Source organism: Paramisgurnus dabryanus, chromosome 8 (genome assembly GCF_030506205.2).
Source record: "Paramisgurnus dabryanus chromosome 8, PD_genome_1.1, whole genome shotgun sequence".
NCBI classification, from domain to species: Eukaryota; Metazoa; Chordata; class Actinopteri; order Cypriniformes; family Cobitidae; genus Paramisgurnus; species Paramisgurnus dabryanus.
In genome coordinates this window covers 44,641,819-44,666,066 of record NC_133344.1, presented here as the reverse complement: position 1 = coordinate 44,666,066, position 24,248 = coordinate 44,641,819, and the positions used below count along the sequence as shown (strand labels likewise).

General features: G+C 37.1%; 1 protein-coding gene across 10 annotated transcripts in view; it reads right to left on the bottom strand.

Moving 5' to 3' along the window:
- The window catches only part of sh3bgr (SH3 domain binding glutamate-rich protein), a 46,354-nt gene extending 24,950 nt beyond the window's left edge, over positions 1–21,404 (bottom strand). For 5 of the 10 annotated variants that reach the window (XM_065271168.2, XM_065271169.2, XM_065271170.2 and 2 more), the window contains exons 1-6: positions 21,246–21,404; positions 20,333–20,518; positions 11,962–12,042; positions 8,994–9,077; positions 6,292–6,444; positions 5,792–5,818 (exon numbers count right to left, since the gene is read on the bottom strand). In XM_065271168.2, coding sequence (XP_065127240.2) covers positions 5,792–5,818; positions 6,292–6,444; positions 8,994–9,077; positions 11,962–12,042; positions 20,333–20,518; positions 21,246–21,401 — 687 coding nt within the window. In that variant the 5' untranslated portion in view covers positions 21,402–21,404. The remainder of the gene's footprint in view (positions 1–5,791; positions 5,819–6,291; positions 6,445–8,993; positions 9,078–11,961; positions 12,043–20,332; positions 20,519–21,245) is intronic. The other 5 variants (XM_065271175.2, XM_065271177.2, XM_065271176.2 and 2 more) reach the window with 2 other exon arrangements.
- Between the last annotated feature and the right edge of the window lie 2,844 nt (positions 21,405–24,248).

The window sequence follows — 24,248 nt, the reverse complement described above, 5'->3', positions numbered from 1 at the left end:
TGTGTTAGTGGGAAAACCAGTTAATTATAAAATAGCAGTTCATAAATAAGTCCTTCCAGAAAAATGCAGAGTTTTTTTGTCATTGTTGCGGGCAAAAATCCTTGATCTTTGTTTTCTTAAAAAATGCGATGGAATATGTGGGATATTTATGATATTTTATGCGATGAAAGTGCTGGAACTTGCAAAAATTGCGGGATATCACGTCACCTCATAATGTTCCCATGGCAACAGGGACAGGCTGCGCTTGTGTGAAGTAAATGCAAAATTTTTCAACTTTCTGCTAAGATATATGTGACTTTTTGCTACGAAAATGTGGAGATTATTAAATCATGCAAGCCCCGCATATTTTGCGCACGGAAATCTGTAATTTATGCGGCGAAAGTGCGGTGTATTTGAAAAAATATGAGGACTTTGGCTAATTATGCACTAATCTTTGGTTAGTTTTGCTTTTCTCTTTTGTGATATGTTATGCAATTTCATTGGTAATGTGTTGAAGTAAGTGTAAAATAATATGAGGCCTATAATAAATAGGCCTTCTAAAATTAAAAAATCTCTCTCTCTCTCTCTCTCTCTCTCTCTCTCTCTCTCTCTCTCTCTCTCTCTCTCTCTCTCTCTCTCTCTCTCTCTCTCTCTCTCTCTCTCTCTCTCTCTCTCTCTCTCTCTCTCTCTCTCTCTCTCTCTCTCTCTCTCTCTCTCTCTCTCTCTCTCTCGAGTTCAAGCCTGCAGCCATTCTTTAATTGCAGCAGCTGATGGATTGACTGATTGCATTGTTCTTGGTTGCATTGTTTGTTGCAATGTTATTGGTAAAATCACATGTAAATATATAGATATATACATATAAATATGCATTCTTGAATGATTCTTGAGTCTTGTCTTGCCTCTATACAACCTTAAAAAATTGGCTGTAATTTAGTGACTGCATATGCTGATTCCATCTTTATTTTACCTGATAATTAGCTAATTAGTTAAGCTTATAGACCCCTTCACGGTTCACGTTACAGGCGGTTCCCACTGCGCATGTCGGGGTCAGAAAAGTCATTACAGCAGATTGAGTTGCGTATTATTCGGTATCGTCAAAAATGCTTACTTGCGTCGTGGGCTTTGAAAATCGCATCAGGTCTTCCGCAACGTTTTCGCAATTCATGCAGAATCTCAAAAACAAAAAAAATACAACATCTGCGGCTGCAAGCAATTAACGTGCAGACTGGGACAATGCAAATATCAAAGAGGCTTGTGTTTGTAGTGCTCACTTCATTTGAGGTAAGTCATCATTTTTCAGCCCTGTTAGGTTAAATTTAAAGCCAGGATAGTATGAACAGTTTGACCCCATGCTGCGCGCGCACCCGATAATCATTCAATGTTTACAAACCTTGAAGGGGTCTATAGAGCTAAACTTAGGTTTAGGTTTATAATTCAAGAAATTAAGACTAATACATTTTAAAATATACATTTTTCATTTATAGTTTGTGTAAATTTGTTTACACTGAAAATTGTCACTTAAAGCACATTTGGTAATTAACCTTACATTTAAAATTACATTTATGAAGAAATAGTACTGAGATTACTATATTGATATAATTATGTACAAACGTTATTACAAACTAAACCACCAGGGGCCCAGAACTGCGGACCTGAAACTGCAGCCGCCGCTATATCATCCAGTTCGGTAGGTGGCGCTGTCACAAAAACGTAGGGTCATAGAACTGCGGTCATAAAACTGCGGTCATAAAACTGCAGCCTCCGGTTGTGCAGGAATATACTATTGAAGCAGTCTCCTCTTATGATTCCTCGTCAATCGCTCTCACAGGATTTGGATGTCATCTGCCTCTTGATTCTTGTGGATCCACATGAAGTTTACCCACGAGTTAAACAAACCCGTTGTACCAGCCACTGGCTATATCAGCATAGCATTAAAAAGCGTGCCGCGGATGATCAGTAACGTGAGAAATCATTTACCCCCAAAATACAGGACCCCTTACGTTAGTCATACTGTGCAAAGACACGCAATTACCTGTTTGGTTTTCTTATCCCACGAACTGAAAGGCTTGCCAATCTTCATTATTTCGCTAAGCCAAGTCAATCGTCTTTTACACCTTTATCGTTCTTCAAAACATCGGAGCCTTCCTGCATTATAAGTTTGACCATGCTAGCTGAAAAAGTTTTACCTCAGCTTAACGTGATACAGTCAGAAAACCCGGAGTGGATCCGGTCCGTAGTGATTACAGAACGCTTACAGCGGAGAGAGGAACGTGATTTGGCTCCACTTCAGGCTTTGATCACATCCCAGAGATGAAAGATCTTTGATTATTTGCCCAGATATGCAGGTGATTTGAACTAATTTCCAGGCATCATAACATTACAAAAGGCAATCGAAAATTTACTACCTCGTCAGATGACGCTTACTACTTTTTACTACTTTATACTGGCCTTAATTTGGCATAATTTAATTTACTACCTTTTACTACTTTTTACAACCCCGCGGAAACCCTGTTTTCAACTGCTATGGTCTCCCCAAAAAAACTATTTTTTCATGATTGTTTTAACTGTTATGTCTAATTGTAATATTATTTATAAAATGTATAAAAGCAACGGTTACATAAAATCAATTAAGCACTTGAGGTTGTGCTACATTGGATATGAAGTCACCAATAAAATGGTAGCCGGCACACTTCAAACTTCTAAGGGTGTACTCACATTATACGCACCACACTGAACGTTTGATCCCCTGGTACAGTTCATTTGGCTAGTGTGGTCTTTTAGGGGCTTTTTCCCAGACAGGGCTTATCCTAATACCATACTGAAATGCATATTTGAGCTGCCTTAGTTTAAATACATCTTGCACTGACATATCTTAACATATCAGTACCATTGTTTTTGTTATGTTTGTAAAAACTGCTTAAATGTCCTAATATAACTAAGGTCTAATCCTGGATTAATCTAAACCCTGTTCAGAAAACCACCCCTTTATGACGCAAGCATACTTGGATACATACACTACAGGGCTCCAGACTGCAAGTAAATAGTCACATTTTGCAAGTATTTTTCCTGCCTATGCAACTACTATTTATTAAAGGAGTAATGACGGGTTTAAATTGCCGCAAACTAATATTATGTCACAGTCTGCTGCTTGTGTTGTAAGTTAACATGCTGCACAGTGTTTTGCACATGAATATGTAAGAGCTTTCTATGATATTTTAGCGCAATTGATGAAATAAGATCATGCAACTTCCACACACACTCCCAAATGAAACTAATTAAAGACACGGAGATCAGCTGCTTTAGTTATATTAATGAAAGCCTAAAGATAGCGCTGTAAACTGTGTGTTTACGCTAGAAGTCAGAAAAAATGTAAAACATTGTGCTCTGTACCTCAGATTAGAGTTTAAGGTCCTGGACAAATGATATCTTCAGAGTGCATGGAGACATTTTGTAGTGATTACAGCACAAGAATGTGATTTCACTCAAGTCTGTCTTAAAGTAGCCTAAAGCTTTTACAACAAAGTAAGAAAGTTGATTGTAAGTTTAATGATTTACGGTAAGACAACTTGGTGGTACCAGTGCCACCTCTCTCAAATGTTAGTCTGGAGCCCTGCACTATATTGCCAAATATAAGTGAAAGGAACTCTTCATGCTTCATCATATTGGACAATTTCATGCTTCCAACTTTGTGGGAACAGTTTGGGGATGGCCCATTCCTGTTCCAACATGACTGTGCACCTATCCTCAACCCAAAAGAAAATCTTTGGGAAGAATTAGAGCAGAGACTACAAGCGAGGCCTTCTGGTCCAACATCAGTGTCTGACCTTACAAATGTGCTTTTAGAAGAATGGTAAAAAATTCCCATAAACACTGCTTAACCTTGTAGAAAATCTTCCAAGAAGAGTTGAAGCTGTTACAGCTGCAAAGGGTGGGCCAACTCCATATTAAACTCTATGGATTAAGAATTTGATGTCATCCAGGTTCATGTGCATCTAAAGTTAGGTGTCCCAAAACTTTTGGCAATATAGTGTATCAATGTGTAGTGTGAGTGCAGACCAGTGGGGGAGTGGGGACAATCCCACTCGATTATGGTTCGATCCGGTTAAGTATAATATTAGCCTGCCCTATAAACTCTCACAATCATGCCATCTTTGTAGCCATTTTTTACCTCCCTGTTGTTTCCTTGTTAATCATCCCATTATTGTTTCATTTCTGTCCTTTATAATCAATTTATTGCACTTGTGTTTGCGGTCATGTGCAGATTTTGTGTGTGTATATATGCTGCCATGTGAATGATAGTTATTTTATGTTGTTTAATCCTCTCGTTGATCTTTCAGGACTCTGTTGATGCTAAATCCTTCTCTAAATCAGCTTGGTCTATTGCAATTTCCTTAGAGCAGTCATGTCCACCACAGTGATCCCAGAGCCAGTCACACCCTTAGCATCAGCCCCACAGTCAGTCATGAGCATCAACGTCCATCCTCGGAGGAGGTGGAAAAAGGGAATTTCCAAATTTCTGCCACAGTTTATTTCACAATCCACTCCAGAACCACAGTCTAGAGATCTGCACTTCAGCAGGACAACTATAAGAACCAAAACAACACAGCGCGGGCAAGTTGCAGGATCATATATTGATTTGCTGGGCTCCCGCAAAACAGAAATATCTATTAATAAAATATCCTAAATACAAAATTATATCTAGCTCTTGCACAACAACAACAACAACTAAACTTAAATAAAAGGATTTAACATCAATCTTGCAAAGAACTTTCTCGTGAGCAATTTCTGTGTATGATACAGCAGATGGATCTCCTAATACAGTACAACAGGCAAAAATTCAGGTTAAAAGAGTCATGTCTGTACAATTTCTAAAAAGCCAATCTTCCCAGACATTTTATGACAAGTCAACTAATGAGCACTAAGAGACAAGACTAAAGAAAAATTTGTTGTAAGTGCCCATTTTAGACAGCAGTCAGCATACAAAACCATTTTTAGCTCCAAAAGCCAGACCTTGGATGGGACTGCTTCTGACAAGTCTGCTGAGGACATCACCTAGTCAGCTCCAGAGGCCAGATCTTCACCCAAGTCCACTTCAGAGGCCAGCTCTCCATTCAAATCCACTCCAAAGACCAGATCTCCAGTGCCCGGGTCTCCACCTGACCCCGCTCCAGAGACCAGGTGTCCTTCATCAGTCTTGATGCCTTCTCTTGACTCAGAGTCTGGGATCCTCTCTATCCTCCTGGTTCGGCTCCACCATGCCTTTGTACCTCCTATTCTGCCTTGGTTTCCTACCTATTCTTGGTCTCTTAATCCTGCCCTGAATTAGTCTGCCCCTCCTACCCCTGTCCATCCATGGATGTCCCCCCATCCTTGTCTGGTAATCCTAAGGCTGTCTCTCCGCAGTCTTCAGCTCAGCCCACTCGATCAACCCCCGCTGTTTGTTGCCAGTCCCATGTTCTGTGTTTGGAAACACATGGCCATTGTTTCTGTGTGCCATTTCTGTGTGTTATTATTGTTACATGCCCCACACCTCTGTAATGCCCTGTCAAGTCAAGGATTGATTTGTTGTGTCTTGACATTCTGTTATTTTATGTAGTTTATTCCGTGCCTGGGTTTCCTTCTCTACTTTTTCTGATGCTACATTTGCAATATAGCACAGCCACTAATTTTATATTTTTATGCTGTTGAAATATTCTTAGTGGGTTTTTATCATAAATAGCCAATGAAACATATCTTAATGTTACTATATATTTTAAAATACAAGCAAACAATTAGTATAAGATGCAGAATTGTTCAAGAATGATTTACTTACTTGGTATTCCTCCTCAGCTGCTTGTCTCTAACAAAAAGAAAGTTAAGTATTAAAATCATCAAATTACATAATCTAACTGACTAAGAGTCAGAAAAGACCTTAATAACATTTAGTCTTCTCATTTATATGAATAACAACAAATAATCTTTAACAATTAAGCAAGAATCTGCAAGGGATATCTTTAAACACTTATAGCTCGTACAATTAACAAAACACTGATCAAATATTCAGTTCTCATATTTTCACCAGGAAATGAGAAAATAAGAAACAACAGCAATCAAACAACAGGAATGTAGAATGAAAAGCAAAAGATCAGATGAGGTTAATTTTAAAGGTGCTAATGAGAGGTTTAGAAGGGAACCTGCACAAGAAACCAATCATTAATAATAGAGGACGGATGGAGCAAAAGAGGATATCATACAGAGGATAAAGCAGCTTGGGAAAACACGCTATGTAAGCTAATGGGCAAGGGACAGAAAAATGGTCAGATAGTTAGTTACACTCTCTTCTTCTTCCTCGGTCTCTTCTGTTGGTTCCTCCTCTTCATCTCCCTCTTCCTCAGCATTTGTCTCCCCATCCTCAACCTGATCTTCATCCTCCAGCTCTGTGGTGTGTGCTTCTCCATTCTGCTCACTTTCTTTAATTTCTTTTTTCTAAAACAACATATAATGCACCCCAAGGAGATTAAAAAATGTTATTTAATACAGGGGTTATTGATATGATACATTGTGCTGCAAAAACATCATGGGTAATTTCAGAACAGGTTTCTTAGGATGAGAATAGACATGAATGAATGAATGAGATCACAGCTTTTCACAACAGCAACATAGGGTGGATCATGAGAAATACACTAAGTAAGACAAAAGACAGACTGTTTTATCGAATAAAAGGTGTGGTAAGAAGCAGGCCTTCAGTTGTGGTGACACCTTGCGGCACACATTGCATTTACAGGCATTTTCAACGTGTTTAGGGTGATCGTCCCTCTTAGTCATCTAGATCAGAGGTTTTCAAACTTTATGGTGCCAAGGACCTTAAATATGATCCTTTTGTGAGGAACCCCCTTACTTAAATATATATAACAATTAACAAATTTGTATGTGTAACGAAAATATAATTGGCTACACTTACAGTACAGCTGGACGTATGAACCTGAATACAAACATTTTTAATTTATGTTTAATTGTACTGCAGTAATTTTGACAATAAATCTTGTTTTATTGCAGCTTTACAAGGAATTCTACCTTGCGAACACCAGTAAGATAAAGGGAACCCTAATAAGAAAAACACAGAACGATACAAAGCAAATATAAATTATTCAAGAAATGGGAAATAAATGCCTTATTAATTAACTATATATTTTTTCTTTTTTCTCTGAAATTTTATGGGGACCCTATACCTCTTGCACAATCCCTGGGGGTCCCCAGACCCCAATTTCAAAACCCCTGATCTAGATCTTATGAATTGCAATAAAAATGAAATCACAGGCATTCAACTGTTGTTCGGTACTAATCGATAACTTACATTGATTAACGTCAAAAAGAGTAAGTTAAGCCCTCTTCTATCCTAATGCACTAATAAGTCATAAAACATCTAAAATGATCATTTTCTGAGAGGTGTACCGTCCTAAATGCTTATTTAAAGATGCACGTCCATCCACCTGTGTGTGACATTTTGGTTTTAAAACATGAGAATATAAAGTGGCGTAGCGGAGTAATTTTTTGTCAGATTCCAAAACGCATACATTGTTTTCATTTTATTTTAAAGGGATATATATTTTTTTAAATGTGCTCATTCCAACTCATTTAGCCAGCACAGGCCACATATGCATATAAAATTCTAATAAAACCTACAAATGTCTTACATAACATATCATACACATTTTATAAAAAAACATATCATATAAAACATAGCAGTAATAATTACTTTAAAAATTCTCCTAAATATAAACCAAACACTACTTGACATTAACTTTGCTAATGTAGTAGCTATCAATCTGGACATCAGGAAACTAAACCAAATATAATAATATCATCATTATACTCAAGGATTATTTATACAAATTTGTCAATTATACTAGGTGAATTTAACTAAGGATCTTATTGAATAAGCTTGACTGTTATTTTTGTGCTTTGTTAGGAACTGATAGAATGAATCAAAATGTGCTGCAGTCTGTGAAAACCTAGCTGAAGTCATTTTTTTTTTTTACATAAAATCATAACGTTAATATCATTCTGTGAAAATATAACCTTGATATCTTTAAAGGTGCCATAGAATAAAAAACTGTACCTTTACCTAGGCATAGATCAATATTATGAGCTCTGTTCATGGTAATGACATATCGTGAGTCTCAAAGGCATTTGTTTCCTCATTTTATGTCAACTTTGTGCACTCAAAAGACTGCTGGAAAACAGGCCAATCTCAACATAACACCACCTGTGACATCACAGTCGAGATGTATGCCCCAACATTAAATGACTCATTAAATTAACTATAAAGTTGTTACAATGCAAAAAACTAAGTTGTGACTGCTGAGTTAGCACTATATGCTAGTTTATGCTATATGCTAGCGTTTAGGGTAAAGTTCTACTATCGACTTTACAGTTACATTTTGCAGGACAATACTAAAAAAAAACACTCAGAAACATCCATTAACAATCTCCAAACAATTAGTTGTTCCTCAATATCTGTGTTTTCATAAATACAGGCTCAAACATATGAGGTCTGTTTACTAATGTGAGCTACTGAAGGAGCGGCTCTGAGAAACAGCCAATCAGAGCAGAGATCAACATTATTATTCATGACCCTTCCAAATAGGGCAAAAATAGACCGTTTCATTCAAAGGACAAATCCTAGGGTTGTAAATGGACATGTAAAAAACGTTTCTGGATTATTTTTATACTTAATAAAGTTACAACTTCTATATACATATCAAATAACTATTTAACATATTATTTCAATGCATTCTTTGGCACCTTTAATATTGACTGAGTAAGGCCAACAAACAGATTCAAATCAATGACTAAAACCAAACTTCTGACTTGATTTTGCAATTATGAGACTTCAGATTTTCACAGACAGGGTCACAAATGTGGATTAGAAAGATACAATAACGTGCTAGTAGATTTCTGGAAATTAACAAAAAGTAAATATGGATTCAATAGGATGAGAAATAATGAGTAAAAAAAGTTTAGTGGGGCATTACTGTTGAGTCACCATCAAGGTGTTCCTCTGAGCCAGATCCATGAGCTTTATGAAGCTTTTGTGAATTTTCAGCATGTTTTGCCTCCTGTGCCAAGAGAAATTTTCATTAAAACAGTGAATCATTTATTGCTTTGCTGTTAGTCATGGGAAAAGTAACCAAAAAAGGTAAAGAAATAAAAGTTGCAAGAAACATCCCATGATCTAAAGTGACCACACTCTCACAAAGAAACATCACTGTACAGAAAAAAAAATGGTCCCCTGCGGTCACTGGGACAGTACCCTTTAAAGGGCAAATATTATGCCCATTTTACAAGATTTAATAGAAGTCTCAGGTTTGCCTAGATTGGGTATCTGAAGTTTCAGCTCAAAATACACCGAAGATCATTTGTTATAGCATGTCTAAAATTACCCTATTTGGGCAGGACCAAAAAAAGTGTTTTCATGTGTACCTTTAAATGGATTCCTGTGAATACAGTCTGAGACAATATTAATTTCACCCGCATAAGTGCTACAAAGTGATAAACACATTTAAACCTCATTCACACAGCACTTTGGTCCCAGAAAATTTGCATAAAATTGGCAGACAGACTTCTGTGTGAACACATACACGTCCCATTAATGTTCGCTCCTGAAAAGAGAACCAAGTAACATTGCCATAACATATATGGAAAGCATTGTGTGTGAACAAGACACAGAAACAATGCCATAAGGGGCGTGCCGCATTGAGGATACGTGTGTCATTGCAACCAGAAATTATTGTTCAGCTCTTTGACACAAAGATTTTAACACAGATTAACATTCACAACAAGAAATATCGTCAAACTGGACTGAAGCAGAGGTCAGGGAGCTTGTCACTATCAGCACTGAAGCTGAGATCATTCACCACCATGACAGAACAGAGCATCAAGCACTCCTTATGATAAACAAACATGCACATGGTTTCCTAGAGAGATAAATCATGGAAAATTAGCTAACTTCAGCCGCTGTGGAAAAAACCAGTGCAGAACTTTAAATACATCACGTGTCTTTACAGGATTTTTATGGTACAGTATGTGTGTGAAAGCATGCACTGAAAATCATTGGCAGTGTGAATTAACCAAAAATCAAACAATCCCAAACGCATTGTCCGAGTATTTTCTTTGTGAAAAGGACTTTAGAAAAGCTTTTGGGTAAAGTTAACCAGTTGTTTAGTGGCTTTGGACGGTGCTTTGTTACCACAATTGACCTATCGCCAGCTCCGACAAACAAACGGTTGCAAGTGGTCTTATAATGGAAGCGGTCAAGTTTGAAAACCTTGTCCCAGTTTTTTTTATATATTTTGGACACTGAAGGACCACCTAGTGGGACTTAAATATGCCACCGAGGGATACATAAAATATTAAAATATAAATATGGTGGGAAAAAAGATTAATTTGGAACCGAGGGTTTACGGATCACAATGCAAGCGAGAGAAGCTAATGTTACGGTCGTCACGTTCGCAGATGACATCAGAATTTACACTGTTCATGTACTGTAGGGTAAGATTAAATTAATTTACATTTAACTAGTTTAATGTTAAGAGGCACTAAAATTTAGCTAACTTAATGTTAGCACAAGCTATCTAACGTCTAACTTAGAGGCGAGGCTGTTTTAGTACGTAATGATTGCGATTAAATAAGTTTAGATGACGTTAGCACAAATAAAACATCGTTTTTTCGACTTACCTTAGAACAAATGTATACATCCTTGTTGATCTGGACATTACGTGACATTTTGCTCTGTTTTGTTTGGGTTTAGAAAATGAAAAAAAAAAAATATCGCCCATCTTCCCAAGATCCCTGGGATTAGTGTAACAATTACCTCAATTGCCATTAGCTCATCTGCGTTCAAAGGAAGGGCTTTGCGATAGGTTAATAGTTTTTTACACAATATCAGCACAGCTGTAAATACTTCAACCAAATCATGGCGAATCTTTAACCAAACAGACATTCAGTTCTAACGTATTTTGATTAATGTATAAATTAATTAATTGCATTTTTTTCTGACTTTTCTTCTCCACAATGGAAATAGTTAAAAAACCAAACCTCAAACTTTGTGTATTACAAATTTAGGAAAGAACACTTCCTGCTGTTCAGAATGTCCTGACTAAACTTCTTGTTTCCATATGAAGTAGCAAAGATAAACATGCTCCTTAACTGTTTGGTGTCTTATAATACAATAATTTTAGCAGAATGGAGCAAATGTTTGGATACTGCATGCAACATTCACTTCTGAGGCATTGGAAAATACAGTATAAAACACCTATAGAGACAGAGCGCAGTTATGCTAATTTGAAAACTACGCCCACCGGGGGAAAAACAATCCATCTGTCTCCATCGACTTTGTATTACGTGAGGCTGCCTCCTTGTCATTTCTGGCTTGTTACAACAAAAACTAAATAATGCCTAAAAGCTGCTGTGTGACAAGGTGTACCGCTAGCAAGCTAAAAAACAGAAATATGTTTTTTATAAGCTTTCAACCCCAAAAAACAAGAGTTTAAAGACACAAAAGTGGGTAGCAAACTAAGTTTCCCTCCAGTGGACATAGTTCTAATAATAGTAGTACTATGAAAAGTTGCCTGTATCCACTTTTGTGTCTATAAATACTCGTTTTTGGGGGTTGACAGCTTATAAAAAGTTATTTCTGGGTTTTTTGGCTTGTTAGCTGTACACCCTGTCACACAGCAGCTTTTGGGCATTATTCTACTTTTTGTTATAAGCCAGAAATGGCAAGGAGGTGGTCTCTCGCAATACAAAGTCAATGGAGATGGTTGGATTGTTTTCCCCCCGGTGGGCGTGGTTTTCAGGTTATGACGTGTTGCGGTCTGTCTCTATAGCAGTATTTGTCCTCCATTCCCTGCTGTTGCTACATTATTAGGGAAAACAAAATGTTTTCTTCGTTGTAGGTAAATGAAAATAAAGGTAAGACAGAGGAAAAATGACAATTACAACCTTTGATTCTGGTGGAGGTGTCAGACCCAAAAATTCATAGACTGCATTGTCCTCCTTAGCGTTAAAGAAAGTTTCATAGTCCTGCAAATTAAAACAGAAACATTGAATTAATTGTTTATATAAATAAATGTTAGTCAATCATTACAACTAACATTTCCCAAAACTGAAATTTTTCTTCATGCATTTTGTAATGCAATAGGAGTTATAAGATTTATTTTTGTCATAACGAGACAACAGCTATTATGGACAAAGCTTACATGTGGCTTTACAAGAATTACAATAATAAAGCACATGCCTCTTATGATATGTGGGTCAATGACATGCCATATTTTGTGTCCAGTGGCATTATTTACTATAAAAATAACTTGATACATGTAAGATGTGTCTCACTTTATTCTATGAAATCTATTTCGTTTAAATGCATTTTCAGTATTTTTAATAATAAACACTAATATTTATTTTGGTATCTCAAACTTGTAAAATGGCAGGGAACTGTCCATACAAATGATCAGTTTAAGACTGATAAAATGGTGTTAAAATGATTAAAGTGCCCCTGTTTTCCTTTTCATGATTTAACATTTCTTTTGTAGTTTAAGCGTGTGTTACTACATGTAAAGGAATGTACAGGCGAAAGCTAAAACCATCATTCAAAAATAATTCTATAATTGTTATTATACTTTTTTCATTATTGCTCTTAAATTTATAGACCGTTTCATAAGACGCGGGTAGCCAAGTCTTGCGCCTAGCCCAAAGTTAACTTCTGCTCTGTGCTTGTTTATCGGACAAATACCTTGTGGAAACCTTTTAATTTCCAAAAGACAAGGGAAGACAGTGAGCATGGATCGCCACTATGCGTATTTGGCAGCCAGGCAAGAATTAAAGTATCTGTATACATTAATTTTATCCAGTCATGTTAGCTCAATGTAATGGTTGATACGCTTTAGCTATGACTTTGAACTATAGGTAATTAAATGGTTAAAGGAACACGCCCACATTTTGGGAATTTAGCTTATTCACCGTATCCCCCAGAGTAAGATAAGTCCATACATCACTTTCTCATCTCCGTGCGTGCTGTAACTCTGTCTGAAGCAGCCCCCGCTAGCTTAGCTTAGCACAAAGACCGGAAGTGAATGGCTCCAGCTAGCAAACTGCTCCCAATAAGTGACAAAATAACGCAAACATTTTCCTATTTATGTGTTGTGATTTGTATAGTCACACAGTGTACAAAAAACAAGGTCATATGAGACACAGCCATCTTTTAACAGTATACATACTGGAAACTATATTCTCAGAAGACAAAGCAAGCACTGGTACTTGGGCGGAGTGATTTGCACAACTCTGACCGAACTCTCTGCTCCTCACCAGAAGGCTTCTCGGTTGCTGTGAGCAAATCACTCCGTCCAGTAGCTGAAGTCTACTTAATGCTTGGAATGTACTTTTATGTAAATGAAAAACAAATAAACAAATATTCTCTTTCGGTTTAAACTGTATGAGACTTTTTTCCTTTTACTTCATTACCGGAAATAAGCTGAGATCGCCACACTCCCATTGCTCATGCCCCACAGTCAATGGACACTCAATCCCTGATCCAGTCTCTGCAGAGTGCAGCAAACATTATCTTAATCCTTTTTTACTTGCATATGTGTGTCTCCTCACTGAAAGTTCTCTCTCTAGACGTTAATTTTTCTTTGTGCTTCTGTCGAACAGTATGCCTATATACTTTGTGGTATTCTTATAAATAACACGATTTAAACCCTGTTTATTTACACTATCTCTGCACAGCAAATTAATTACAGGCACAATCACATGCCTGGCCAGGCATTCCTTTGTGCTTCTTTTAAACAACATGCCATGGAGTAATGGCGACTAAACAAACACGAAGTATTGATAAGTTGACCATGTTCATCCCTTACAAAACTTATGATTTAGTATAGTATTTGCGGTGTTGGGGAAGCTACTTTAAAACTGTAGTTAACCAAGTTACAAGCTAATTTTAAACTACTAAGATTTTTACAATAACATAACATTACAAATAACTGAAAATCATTTTAATGAAAAATGTTTTAAGAAAAGGATTTGGGTTTTAAACAACGTAATGTAAAACAATTATGATTTCAGTATTCTATGTTTATCTCAAACTGATAGTCTTTAAAGCTGATCATGTATAGTCATAAAAAGAAAAAAAGAGAGAGCATTAAAAGTTTTTAATGACTTAGACTTTTATTTCAGCTCTTTATAATAATAATTATGAATCGTTATTAATAATTCTTATAAACGAATTAGGTAATTAAATAATGTGGTTTGATAAATGCATAAGTATATAATATAAGTTAAATGCATTTTTCCTTTTCTGTTGATTGACAGATGCTAAAGCAGTGGCGAAAACACAACGTTAGTGTTCTTGATAGGACAGATTCGTTTCTGGAATGATGGGAAACACATATTCATCACTGTACTTGAAATAGACATTTGATAAAAAAGCAATAAAGTGGGAGGATTCATTTAAAATGGCTCTTACTTGTATGTGCTTGAAGATTTTGATGAAGTCAGACAAATTAACTTATAATGTATTGTTCATTGGCAATTAATCTCGACGTTTTCAGATTCTGCCGTCATGTTATGTGCGAACTTTAAGTTCTTGGGCACAACCATTACCATTACCAACTCACTCAAATGGGAAAATAATATCTCCCAACTAGTGAAGAAGGGCAAGCAGCGTCTGTTTCAGCTCCAGTCTACCTCACAATAATTTTGAAAAATGCTACTTAAATGGGCGTGGATGCTGTGAGAAGAATGGCGATGAGTGGGTGGGGCAACTGATATAAACTAAAATTTACTAAGATTAGCAGTATTACAGAAATAATTAAACGAATATAATATTTTACACATTTTTCTTCAGAACCGTATCCATGTGCGATTATCCTGAGCCCCAGACACCCCTCCCCCGGCTGACCTTCACGAGCACATTCATGCACACGCGCACACAAAAGCAAAATGTCTAAGCATTGGATAAGAACACACTATCTTATAAATAATAATGAGACACTGACAGTTATGATGCAATACAGTAATTTGCCACGTCACAGCCCGTGACGTTTACACGATATGGAGTTTAAACCCGGAAGACAAAAATATCACAATAAAGCTAAAAAAATTTCTCCTAATGTTAAAATTAACAGATACTAACATCGTCTTCTATGATGTTACCAAAGTTAGTTGTGTTGCACATCTAAAAAAAAAAGTGTTGGTCATGACACTTTAAGAAGAAAAGAAGACGCTGCGGCGCTCAGTCAGTACGCTGGAAAGGCATTGCGGAGGAGGCACAACAACGTTTTTTATTAAACATAAGGTAATAGAAGTTGCATTTAGCCATTGCATGCATTAAATCAAAACATGGTTCCTCTTTTTCTGTAGTAAAACCATGGTTTCCCTAAGGTATACTTGTGAAATTACAACAACTTCAATAGATAGAGAGATAGAGAGGTTATGTGTGTATGTGTATCTCACTCACTCACTTTATTTTTGTCTGCTAGTGTCAGCAAATTAATGCGAATCAGCAACAAAGTGGTTGTAGCAGTGAAAAGACGAGCGTGTGTTTAGCACTGCATATGATATTGTCTATGCAAACGCAGTGTCCTCTCTCCTGAATATGTTAATTAGATGATTTCTTTAAAGAAAACTTTAAACACTGCAGCATTTGTTTAACTGTAACATCTACAGTTGTGTAACCGATCAAATGCTTAAAGGGGACATTCCACTAGATGTTTTTAAGATATTAAATAAATCTTTGATGTCCCCAGAGTACATATGTGAAGTTTTAGCTCAAAATACCATATAGGTAATTTATTGTGGCATGTTAAAATAGGCACTTTATGGGTCTGAGCAAAAATGCACAGTTTTTGTGTGTATCCCTTTAAATCCAAATGAGCTGCTCAAGCGCTCGCGCTTTAGAAAAGGCATTGCATTCTCTCACGAAAGAAGTTAGTAAGAGATGTTCAGCATTATATATTTGAACAAGTTTAAAAAGTCAATCATCTGTTTTATGCATACTAAATACATGTTTATCAGCAGATGGGGAACATTGTGAAATAAAAATAAAGACTTTTAGGTGTCAGGCTGCCAGTGTTTTAAACAGGCACAATGATTTTCAGCATGTTACAATAAAATCCACTTCCACAAGCACTCAGAAGTTTGTTGACCAAACCACACGAGCACATTTAAATGATCTGTAATAAAACAACACGTTTAATGCTTAAACTTTAGAGAAACAGATCAAATGACATGTTTAAGTTTATTGTGTACACATATTGAACACATTCGCGTTTCTGTCAGTTTCTCACTCTCTATCTTGTAACTCCTCGTATTCATTTGAAACTTCAGAGAAACATTAAAGGTGCAATTTGTAAGATATTTGCAGTAAAATGTCCAAAAACCACTAGGCCAGTGTTATATATTTTGTCCAGCTGATTACTATCAATATCTGTAATGTTTTCAACTACTTGTAAATCATGAGAAAATTTCCATTCAAAACATTGACACGGGGCAGTGCAGTCTCCTGTCAATGACGTTAATATCCATGTGACCCTTTGTCACCGCCTTTACTGACGTAAACCACATGACAACAGTGGTCGAGCTCGAACAAATAAAATGGCGGCCAAGGAATCAGCTGGAGCACAAATTTAGTGAAAATAAACGTATATTTTCGCTTTTTAAGCATTTTAATTGCATTTCTAGCGAGAAATTAGTATTGTAGTTTTCAAATATGTGATTAGTTATCACAAAGGCGCTCTCTGTTTATATTTCAAACACGCTGTCTTTGAAGTGCGTCGGAAAGCCTTTCTCTGAGCGGCCTTCAGGCCTCCGAGGCCGAAGTCATTTCCTCAAGAGGCAGCGAGGCAACAAGTCCTCACTGCCTTGAGTTTTCGGACGCAGCGAGCCAGTGTTGTGGACAAATGCGGAACTATGCGATAGCGCCTGTCGGGCTACGCGCTTGCTTATGAACTTATGGATATCTCTGTACCGTCTGCCGCTGGTTGTGTCAGCTCCTGTAAGCGTACGGGCCAACCAAACGACCCAAGAAGAATTTGGAACAAAACAAGGGAGGATCAATTTGTTGCATTATCTGGATGGAGAGAGCTTCACGACAACATTTAACTAGACCGAGATTCTGATCCTGCTTGTGTTTTACGCGATGGGTGAGTTGTTTTGATTCGTAACCCTTCAAAAAACGTATGCTATTATATTGATCACAACATTAGTGTGTAGATTGTAATCAGCGCGTCTTCCCGCGGACGATATGCACATCAAAGGTATTGTACAGCAATATAAATGGTCATTTTAAGACACTTCACAATAAGATTTGTACTGTCAATACATTATGTCAAAAATCATTGTAGATTGTAAGTTGAAAACTTAATTCTGTGCTGTGTTTACCATCGAATTTGGACTAATACTGTAATATCAATATGACTAACAATTTCGTTTTGAACATCACATATAAACTTACATAATGAAATAAACGATGTCATCAAACGCAACATTTATAAGACTTGATTACCTTACGTGATTTCTCGTTCGCGTCTGATTGATGGCCATCAGTGGTTGAGTTAAAGACTACAAATCCCATAATTCCACGCTGCTTCAGAGCGTCAGTAAACAACATCATTGTTATTGTTTGATCTGGCGCCATCTAGCGGCGAAAATTTTACAAACGGCATCTTTAAACAACATATTTATGCTTATTGTGTATGATAGCGAATACGGGTTGTTCTCTCACTCTGTCTCGTGCGGGGCATTAATCCTCATGTTCATTTATATAAACTTCAGAGAAACATTAAACAACATACTTGAAAGTGAACCGTCACGTCTCTCTCTCTCTCTCTCTCTCTCTCTCTCTCTCTCTCTCTCTCTCTCTCTCTCTCTCTCTCTCTCTCTCTCTCTCTCTCTCTCTCTCTCTCTCTCAATCATTTAGAACGTTAATTCAATCTTTAGAAAGATTATTAAAACTACAATTCATAAGATTGTAGGCTCCTGTTTGTGTTTGAGGGAATACAAACGCGTCGTGCTGTCAGTCATACTTTTTTTCTCTGTCTATCGCACTCGTGAGGCCGTTCATGGTTGGATAGCGCAGTTGAAGGGGAGGTATCATTATAATAAGATCCCCTACCTACGTCATGGGGGGAGCGAAATCCGAATGACCTATTATTCACATGCTTGCAGAGAGAGCCTTACTAAAACAAAGTTACAGGGTTGCTATTTTTTCATGTTTTCTGGGTTGGTAGAAGCACTGGGGACGCGATTATAGCACTTAAACATGGAAAAAGTCTGATTTTCATGGAATGTCCCCTTTAAGTTTAACAGCTTTATTTTTTGTATTAATTTATGTTTTAATTTGATATGTTTTTCTACAACTACCTCAGTGATTGTCACCATTGCACATTTTGGCACAAAATACTGAACGACTTTGAGTGTTGCCATCATGGGCTTGATTTTTATGTGACATTTTGCCCCTCTTTATTAATTTTTCTTTATTTAAAAAGTATTTTTTTGTTCGTTTGTTGTTGTAAATGTTTCAATTGGGACATAGATTGTGCTACGCAAAATATCATTACATACATTTTTCAAGATTTTTTATGAGCTTGTTTTGTCATTGTCCTATGTGTATTTTAACATTGGAGGAATGACCCAATTTCCATTGTAGATCACTCATTGTATCCTTGATTTTTGTCTTTTCTTAAAGGAAAACTACACCGTTTTTCAATATTTAGTGTGTTCTTACTTTAACTTAGATGAAATAATAGATTCCGGTCTTTTTCACTGCGTGCACTTCTTTGTACAGCGCGTTGTGATTGTGTTGGCATTTTAGTCTAGCCCATTCATTCCTATGACTACAAACAGGGATGAATTTAGAAGCAACCAAACACTTCCCTGTTTTCCCTATTTAAAGACTGTTACATGAGTAGGTACACGAGCAAGTATGGTGGAACAAAATAAAACGTGGCAATTTTTTAAGTGGATAAAAAAAGAGAACTATATTGTTTGGCTGAAGAGCACTAGCAGGGCTCAACATAAAGGACTGCCCGGTGGCCCAAGGCAAGCGTGAGAGACGATCGGGCCAGTAAAAGGTATTGTCACTTTCTGATCGGGCCAGTGCTTCACCCTCAGTCACTAAAATATATTTTTATCAATGTATATTATTTAACATCTTGGAAGCAGACATTTACTTGAAGTGAAACCTGAACCACTGGCCCGACCAGGCCAGTATAAAAAACTATTTGCGTTGAGCGCCCTGACTAGTTTGCAGCACTTCGACCTCTGGCGCAGTAACATCATCACTCCTCTCACTGAGTTTGAACGAGTTCACAGGCGTGATCATGTTACTGCGCCAGAGGTTGAACCGCTGCAAACCGCCATATAATATAGTTCTCATTTTTTTATCCGTTTTGTGCCACCATACTTACTCGCAGCGAAAAAGGACAGGTATGTATTATTTCGTCTAAGTTAAGGTAAGAACATAGTAAAATATTGAAAAACGGTGTAGTTTTCCTTTAATAGGTTTACATTTAGTCAGATGCTTTTGTCCAAAGCGACTTACAAATGAGGTAACAATAAAAACTATTGGAGCAACACAAGAACAGCAATAGATAAGTGCACATTTATAGACATTAGTCTCATCAAGCCTAACACTATACATAGAGAAAGGTTAGCATTTATTTTTTTAAGACAGAAAATGTAAAGATAAGAATAAAAAAAGAAGAGATATTAGCAAGTGATGTGTTGACGGAGTAATCATAAATCTATACCACAAATGAGTTTATACCACAGATGTTGTCAATTAAATTAAATTTGCATAAGGATGCACCCTTATATCCAATTAGGGTGGCCATTCGTGCCAGTTCCGCCGGACACGTCCCAAACATGTTTTCGGGTTCGTTCTCCGGAAGTCGCGTTGCTCGACCGCATACGTCATCGAGGTTCTCACATTTCAGTTAAAAATACATTAGAAAATTAATATTTATTTATTTTAAGACATACAATCATTGTAGTTTCATTCTTACCTTGAAATGTAACGGTTGCTTTTCTGAAATTAAACCCAAAATATTAAACCTTGATGACATATGCGGTCGACTAACGCGACTTCCGGGGAACGAACCCGAAAACATGTCCGGGACGTGTCCGGCGGAACTGGCACGAATGGCCACCCTATATCCAATAGTGAGCTTTTTAAAAACACCAATACTAAAATACAATTATTTTGTCAAATAAAAAAATCAATAGCCGATTTTCTGCCTTTGTCCTGGCCATATTGTAATTTTCATGTTAACTTAGGCAGGACATTATTAGGAAAATGTCTGTTGTGCTATATTCTTACCCCGCAATACATTTCCTCATTAAAGATCTGTGGAGGAAGAGGAATTCCGTTGGTGGGCTTCTTTTCTCCAGGGACATTTTCCCTCATCCACTGCCGGTTCTCCTCATTTGAAGCAATATCAAGCTGTGTGTAGTCAATTTTAAGGGCCTCAAGAAACCCAACAACATCTTGCTGTTTCTTTTTGATCTGCAATATTGGTAATGAGATGTACATGAATACATTTGGAGAAAACCTTCACTTAAGACCATAAAAGCAGTCTGGACTATTTTACTTTATTGCAAATAGGATGTACAGCCATTATAAACTATAAGATGCATAGCATGAAAACCATTACAATAAAACTTTTGGACTTTACTCAAGTTGGATTTAATGGTGTTCTGATGGATCCCATTCCAGAAGAGGAACCAAATTCAGGTGCTTAACTTTAGGTATTTAATACCTACTAGGTTAAGTTACTAAAAAACATGATACAAACGGCAAAAGAAAACATGATAGTTTTGAAAATGAAAGTAGCTAAACAACAATAAAAACACATGCACCTCTAAACCAATAGGTTATTTTGACTAAAGAAAGTAAACTCTGGAAGGGTATTATGTATTAAGGAATGGCTGTTGCAGGACTGGAACGTGATCTCAGAGATATTTAAGGAAACTGGCGTCGCGCTGCAACTGTTATCGGGTCACTCGGATATTTAAAATTCCGAATTTAATAAACTTTCTGTGAGAAACTAGTTAAATCTGCTGTTGGTAAATGCAAAAACTCTTCAGGAATTCTATTTAAATCTGCTGATAATTATTATCTGCTAATTGTCAATGCATTTGTGGACTGCTGCTGACTGATACCTCAATCTGTATGAAACGAAGCTGACCTGTTGAATGACTGAATAAAACATAGTTACTACGCAATTCCTTACCGCTGTTGATCCAGAGGACGACGCCAAGAAGACTTTAATGACCATTTTGTAAAAAGAATTTAAATGATCGGGGAAAGACACGGAGATACGAGCTAAAAGGGTTAGAGGATCGCCTCGAGCTGCGCGGTGTCTATTTCTGTCCCGCACGCGCATCATAATCTGGCGGCGGGATTGGTGCGGCTGGCCTCGGGCTGCCCGAGTGATTGGCACTTTCAGCTGTCTGTCTGCTAAAGTTAGTGTTGAGACATTTGCATATATGGACAGAATGGTGTTTTTAAAGAAACGTGTCATTTATTGTCACCCTTTCCCAATAAACAAGTTATTATTTAAAACATGTTTGAGTTTAATAATCATTAATTAGTTAATGTATTAGTTCTCTGTTGGTTATATATTTTTTTTTATCAAAAATTGTTATGTAATGACATTGAGCCATGCGTGTTAATTATGAAGGATCTCAAAGCAGTGTGGATAATTTGGAACATTGTCCATGTTGAACATTGTCCAGTGAACAGGTGCTGTTCATATAATTAGAATATCATCAAAAAGTTTATTTATTTCTCTAATTCCATTCAAAAAGTGAAACTTGTATATTATATTCATTCATTACACACAGACTGGTGTATTTCAAATGTTCATTTCTTTGGGTTTTATTGAATTTTATTGGGGCTCCTTATGCCTGAATCCCATTCGCCTCTCTATTAATGTGCTTGGACACAGAGCTCTGTGAACAGCCAGCCGCTTTTGCAATGACATTGTGTCTTGCCCTCTTAGTGCAAGGTGTCAATGGTTGTTTTTTGGACAAATGTCAAGTCAGCAGTCTTCCCCATGATTGTGTAGCCTACAGAACAAGACTGGGAGACCATTTAAAAGCCTTTGCAGGCGTTTTGAGTTAATTAGCTGATTAGAGTGTGGTAGCAGGTGTCTTCAATATTGAACCTTTGAAATATATCACTCTGTGTGTAATGAATGAATATAATATACAAATTTCACTTTTTGAATGGAATTAGTGAAATAAATAAACTTTTTAATGATATTCTAATTATATGACCAGCACCTGTATATTACAGTTTTTCTCAATTGCTTTGGCTCATTTCTTGAAACAGAAATTACATTTTCAAAGCAACATGGACATACCTCCAAACCACTCGGCAATTGTTCACAATAGAATTGAATTTCTTATTCATTTCATCAAATTGCAAATGTCTAAGCACATGTCTCAATATCAGTACATCTTTGCAAATGATTAAGTACAGGTTGCATACATTTGGCACAATTTCCAAGTAAATATCTTGTTGATCCAAACTTAGTGGTTGATTCTCAGTGATGGTTGTCAAACTTTATTAACTACATTTTAAAACATGTTAAGTACATACTCTGTGGATGTTTGTTGGGAATTGTGCAACCGCCCTTCTTAAGACATTTTAAAGCTTTAAAAAGTCACAAGTTAGGGTATTACTGGTGTGTTTTATGCCTTAGAATAAAACGTAAAAATAGTGTAAATAATTATATTGGGCTGATAACCCAATATCTTATTTAAGTAGTTTTATCAAAACCCCATTCTAAAAACCCTATTTACTTTAGGAAGATCGAACCGGAAGTGCTAAAATACTTGCTTCCGGGTTTTGCCTACAAAAATATGTCATTCCTGTGGCACTCTACATTACACCATGCATGTAGCTGATAATATTCCTAATGTACCTGACTGTTACAACTTAGCCTGGTGAAATCAATCCAGACTAGCAAAATAAAGGTCTCCTAAAATGAGAAATTAACTTTGATATGTTGTTTGAACATTACTGTGTGCCGCCTGCATGTACACAACCACCCTGTGATGATAAAAATCTGTCCCCTCCTTTTTATAAATCCCTGTAAAACCTCAACAGCCCCATGGGGCTGGCATTTTCTGAGGAAACTGAGATCTAGGCCCTGGCCTCAACTGTCTAAAGACCACAGTCTGGTCATCATTTCTATTCTAAATCTTCTTAAAGAATATAAAACATTACTGCACATTCATTATGAACAACGAAGTAAAATGATAGTCTTAATGGTATATGTTTTCGGAATAGATAATAGTAAACACGGAAGGAAGCAGCAGGTGATTTGCATTTAAAGAGACATGTCTGACCCCAAAGTAAATTTTATTTGGCTAGTGTGATAGCTCTGTACTGTACCAGGGTGCATCACGCTTTGCAGAGGTGGTCTCGGGTATAGTTTGCTTGATTCAGAGGGTGAGGCATGGCATCCCAAACGACCCCAGATAACAGAGGCGTGTTGGACCTCACAGACCGATCAGTTTTAACCTCCTAAGACCTGGTGTATCCACATACGTTCACATCTTATTTGTTGTTTGCACCATGGAACCTGTTGTACATAAACTTGGACAATTACACTGCTTCATGTTCAAAGAAAAATATTTTGTTATTTATTGGGTCTTCCTAACCCCAAAATAGCTGAAAGAAATCTAAAAAAAGACAAACCAGCTCGGGTCTTAGCAGGTTTAAACAGCTTGAAAGTGATTAAAGAGCAGACTGCTCCTAATATGCTTTTAAATCTCTCTATCAGTTATTAATACCCCAAATGATCTGCACAGTACACATGATTTTAAACACACCTAATAAGCCATCAACTTATATTGATTGATGAACTCATAATTCTGATGAACCCCATCGTGCATATCTTTCATTAAAACAATCGCACCTTTTAATGACATAAGTGTACTCGGGGACGGATCAGAAAGTGTAGTGCAGGGGTGCCCAACCCTGCTCCTGGAGGGCTACTGTCCTGCAGACTTCAGTTCCAACCCAGCTCCAACACACCTGTCTGTAAATATCAAGCAACCCTGAACACCTTGATTAGCTGCTTCAGCTGTGTTTGATTGGGGTTGGAGCTAAAATCTGCAGGACGGTAGCCCTCCAGGAACAGGGTTGGGTACCCCCGGTGTAGTGTGAGTGCAGATGAGCGGAGGGGCACAATCATACTCTGGTACGGTTCAGTGTGAGCACA